Below are 4,683 nucleotides of genomic sequence, written 5' to 3'. Positions count from 1 at the left end.
TTCTTTATGTCATTTTCAATGTGTTGTGAGGTTTAAGTTTATTCAAATCTACTGTCTGAGATAGGACAATAGAGGCAAATGCAAATGACAAGTGTCAAGAAAGATTTATAGATTTATAATCAGTTTTTGAACTTCATGTTCCAGACATTTTAGTTTTTATCGATAACATAAAAATGGCTCTTTAACAGTGACATTTATCTTGACCTGTTACTGAGGATAAAGACAATTCAGAGAAAGTGTTCTGCTTTACAGACAAGGTTTCGTGCGTGTTCAGCAGAGGTAAACCCTGATGTATTATTTTCTTGATTTTTTCTTAGTCATTTAGAAAAAGAACAAAGAAGGATGGATGAAGAAAATTGTTCCTCCTTCACTGAATTCCATCTCTTGGGAATTACTAACAACCCTGAGATTGAAGCGACCATATTTGCTATATTTCTGGCTGCATATCTCATTATTCTTGTGACAAATCTTGGAATGATCATTTTAATTAGAATGGACTCCCAGCTTCAAACACCAATGTACTTTTTCCTCAGCCACCTCTCCTTCTGTGACCTCTGTTATTCCACAGCAGTTGGACCCAAGATGCTGGTGGACCTCTTAACTAAAGACAAGTCAATTTCCTTCTATGGCTGTGCTCTGCAATTCTTCATCTTCTGTATCTTTGGAGATTCTGAGTGCCTCCTGCTGGCAGTGATGGCCTTTGATAGGTACAAGGCCATTAGCAATCCCTTGCTGTATACAGTCAACATGTCCAGCAGGGTGTGCTCCGTCCTCACGGCTGGGGTTTACCTGGTAGGCATGGTGGATGCTTTGATAGATATGACGTTAGCTTTCCGCTTATGTTTCTGTGGGTCAAATGAAATTAATCATTTCTTCTGTGACTTACCTCCCCTTCTCCTCCTTTCCTGTTCTGATATTCAAGTCAATGAGCTGGCATTATTCACTGTTTTTGGCTTCATAGAACTGAGTTCCATTTCAGGAGTTCTTGTCTCTTACTGTTACATCATTCTCTCAGTCTTAAAGATCCGCTCTGCTGAGGGAAAGTTCAAAGCTTTCTCCACCTGCACCTCTCACTTAATTGCTGTTGCAATTTTCCAGGGAACAGGACTTTTCATGTATTTCCGACCAAGTTCTGCCTACTCTCTAGATCGAGACAAAATGACCTCATTGTTTTATACCCTTGTCATCCCCATGTTAAACCCACTGATTTACAGTCTACGAAACAAAGATGTGAAAGAGGCTCTTAAGAAACTTAAAAATAAAAGATGGTTTTATTGAAAAATGATGTATTTATTTTCTCCCAATGTTTCTTTATAATATGTGGAAATTGAATTTGTTTCAACTAATTTGGTGCATTCCAATAAGTACTTATACTATATTCCAGATATATATACCTGCTCTGTTCCCCAGATATGCCATGTGTTACTACGTGTCTTGAATTGATATATGTACTCCCTCTGTGTTGAAAAGTTTCCAAATTCTTCTTACTTTGTCAACTTTTTGTTTGGTCATCTTTTATTTATGCATTAATTTATTTTGTCTGAAATTTATTGATTATTTGGTAAGTGCCTATTATACGTCTAAATGCCTTGAATTCTATGGTAGATTTTTATAATAATGAATCTAACGGAAGTTACAAACATTAATTAAATAATCTAATCATTGAAAATTTTTCAAATTATTTATTAATAATAATGCCATGAATGTAAAGACTGGGCATTACAAATACTAAGCAGGTTCATCAAACCTAGTGTGCAGAGATAAGAATTCCTCCATAGAAATGGAAGCATTTAGTCTGGTATCTAAAGGATGAGTAGGCATTAACTGAGAGATGAAAATGGGGAGAGAAGGCAGTTGAAGCAGTAATTGGAGAGGCCTTGAAGTGAACAGGACCACGCTATTTCTGCAGAAAATAAAGAGGGTCAACATGGCTAGTTTATAGGGAACAAAAGGACTAGCCTGATGAGTTAAATCCCTGTGTTGCAGTTCTCAACTCAGTCACTTCCTTCAGGTAACATTGTTTCCCTTAAATATCCCTTTCCTTGGTTCACACACCACCATGTGCCTCAGGACATTGTTGAATCTGTGACTCTGTTTTCTAAATCATTATCTCTGCTGTGGAGTTATGGACACTCTGAGGTCAAGGACTAGGCATTTTACGTCCTTTAGTCAAGTACCAACATAACATCTGAGTAAACAGGTAATAAAACAAAAAAAATCATCAAAATTTTTATTTAATGCCTATTTTGTTGTTGTTGTTGTTAGGTGCCATTGAGTTGGTTCCGATTCATAGTGGCCCTATGCACAACAGAACGAAACACTGCCCGGTCATGCGCCATCCTTACAATCATTGTTATGCTTGAGCTCATTGTTGCAGCCACTATGTCAATCCACCTCATTGAGGGTCTTCCTCTTTTCCACTGACCCTGTACTTTGCCAAGCATGATGTCCTTCTCCAGGGACTGATCTCTCCTGACAATATGACCAAGGTATGTAAGACGCAGTTTTGCCATACTTGCCTCCAAGGAGCATTCTGGCTGTATTTCTTCCAAGACAGATTTGTTCATTCTTTGGGGAGTCCATGGTATATTTGACATTCTTCGCCAACACCACAATTCAAAAGAGTCAATTCTTCTTTGGTCTTCCTTATTCATTGTCCAGCTTTCACATGCATATGATGTGATTGAAAATACCATGGCTTGGGTCAGGTGCAGCTTAGTCTTCAGGGTGACATCTTTGCTCTTCAACACTTTGAAGAGGTCCTTTGCAGCAGATTTGCCCAATGCAATGCGTCTTTTGATTTCTTGACTGCTGCTTCCATGGCTGTTGATTGTGGATCCAAGTAAAACGAAATCCTTGACAACTTCAATCTTTTCTCTGTTTATCATGATGTTGCTCATTGGTCCAGTTGTGAGGATTTTTGTTTTCTTTATGTTGAGGCGTAATCCATACTGAAGGCTGTGGTCTTTGATCTTCATTAGTAAGTGCTTCAAGTCCTCTTCACTTTCAGCAAGCAAGGTTGTGTCATCTGCATAACTCAGGATGTTAATGAGTCTTCCTCCAAACCTGATGCCCAGTTCTTCTTCATATAGTCCAGCTTCTCTGCTTATTCGTTCAGCATACAGATTAAATAGGTATGGTGAAAGAATACAACCCTGACGCACATCTTTCCTGACTTTAAACCAATCAGTATCCCCTTGTTCTCTTTGAACAACTGCCTCTCGATCTATGAAAAGGTTCATCATGAGCACAATTAAGTGTTCTGGAATTCCCATTCTTTGCAATGTTATCCATTATTTGTTATGATCCGCACTGTCGAAAGCCTTGGCATAGTCAATAAAACACAGGTAAAAATCCTTCTGGTATTCTCTGCTTTCAGCCAGGATCCATCTGACATCAGCAATGATATCCCTGGTTCCACGTCCTCTTCTGAATCCAGCCTGAATTTCTGCAGCCGTTTTGAATGATCTTCAGCAAAATTTTGCTTGCGTGTGATTTTAACGATATTGTTCTATAATTTCCACATTCAGTTGGATCACCTTTCTTGGGAATAGCCATAAATATGGATCTCTTCCAGTCAGTTGGCCAGGAGGCTGTCCTCCATATTTTTTGGCACAGACAAGTTAGCACCTCCAGCACTGCATCTGTTTGTTGAAACATCTCAATTGACATTCCATCAATTCCTGGAGCCTTGTTTTTCACCAATGCCTTCAGAGCAGCTTGGACTTCTTCCTTCAGTACCATCAGTTATTGTTAATATGCCACCTCTTGAAATGGTTGAATATCGACTAATTCTTTTTGGTGTAATGACTCTGTATATTCCTTCCAACGTCTTTTGATGCTTTCTGTGATGTTTAATATTTTCCCTATGGAATCCTTCACTATTGCAACTCGAGGCTTGAATTTTTTCTTCAGTTCTTTCAGCTTCAGAAACCACAAGCATGTTCTTCCCTTTTGGTTTTCCATCTCCAGCTCTTTGCACATGTCATTAGAATACTTAGTCTTCTCGAAAGGCCCTTTGAAATCTTCTGTTCAGTTCTTTTACTTCATCAATTCTTCCTTTTGCTTTAGCTGCTCAACACTCAAGAGCAAGTTTCAGAGTCTCTTCTGACATTCATCTTGGTCTTTTCTTTCTTTCCTGTCTTTTCAGTGACCTCTTGCTTTCTTCATGGATGATGTCCTTGATGTCATTCCACAATTCATCTAGTCTTCGGTCGCTAGTGTTCAATGCATCAAATCTATTCTTGAGATGGTCTCTAAATTCAGGTGGGATATACTCAAGGTCATATTTTGGCTCTCGTGGACTTGCTCTGATTTTCTTCAGTTTCACCTTGAACTTGCAAATGAGCAACTGATGGTCTGTTCCACAGTTGGCTCCTGGCAGCAGCTGATAAAAATCTTCTGTTTCTTCATCTTTGGCCATAGTGGTTGATGCATAAATTTGAATAATAGTTGTATGAACTGGTCTTCCTTGTAGACGTATGGATATTATCCTATCACTGACAGTGTTGTACTTCAGGATAGACCTTGAAACATTCTTTTTGACGATGAATGCAACACCATTCCTCTTCAAGTTGTCCTTCCAACATAGTAGACTATATGATTGTCTGATTCAAAATGGCCAATACCAGTCCATTTCAGCTCACTAATGCCTAGGATATCGATGTTTATGCATCCATTTCA

At 38.7% G+C, this 4,683-nt stretch overlaps 1 protein-coding gene across 1 annotated transcript; it reads left to right on the top strand.

Moving 5' to 3' along the window:
* The first annotated feature begins 339 nt into the window (after positions 1-339).
* Positions 340-1,278, top strand: LOC135231827 (olfactory receptor 5W2-like). The gene has a single exon (XM_064289022.1). It carries the CDS (start codon positions 343-345, stop codon positions 1,276-1,278), a length of 936 nt encoding a protein of 311 aa, XP_064145092.1. The 5' UTR covers positions 340-342.
* The last annotated feature ends 3,405 nt before the right edge of the window (positions 1,279-4,683 follow it).

Source organism: Loxodonta africana, chromosome 7 (assembly GCF_030014295.1).
Source record: "Loxodonta africana isolate mLoxAfr1 chromosome 7, mLoxAfr1.hap2, whole genome shotgun sequence".
Taxonomy (NCBI): Eukaryota; Metazoa; Chordata; class Mammalia; order Proboscidea; family Elephantidae; genus Loxodonta; species Loxodonta africana.
Note: the sequence above shows the minus strand (reverse complement) of the source record. Positions and strands in the feature narration are given on the sequence as shown.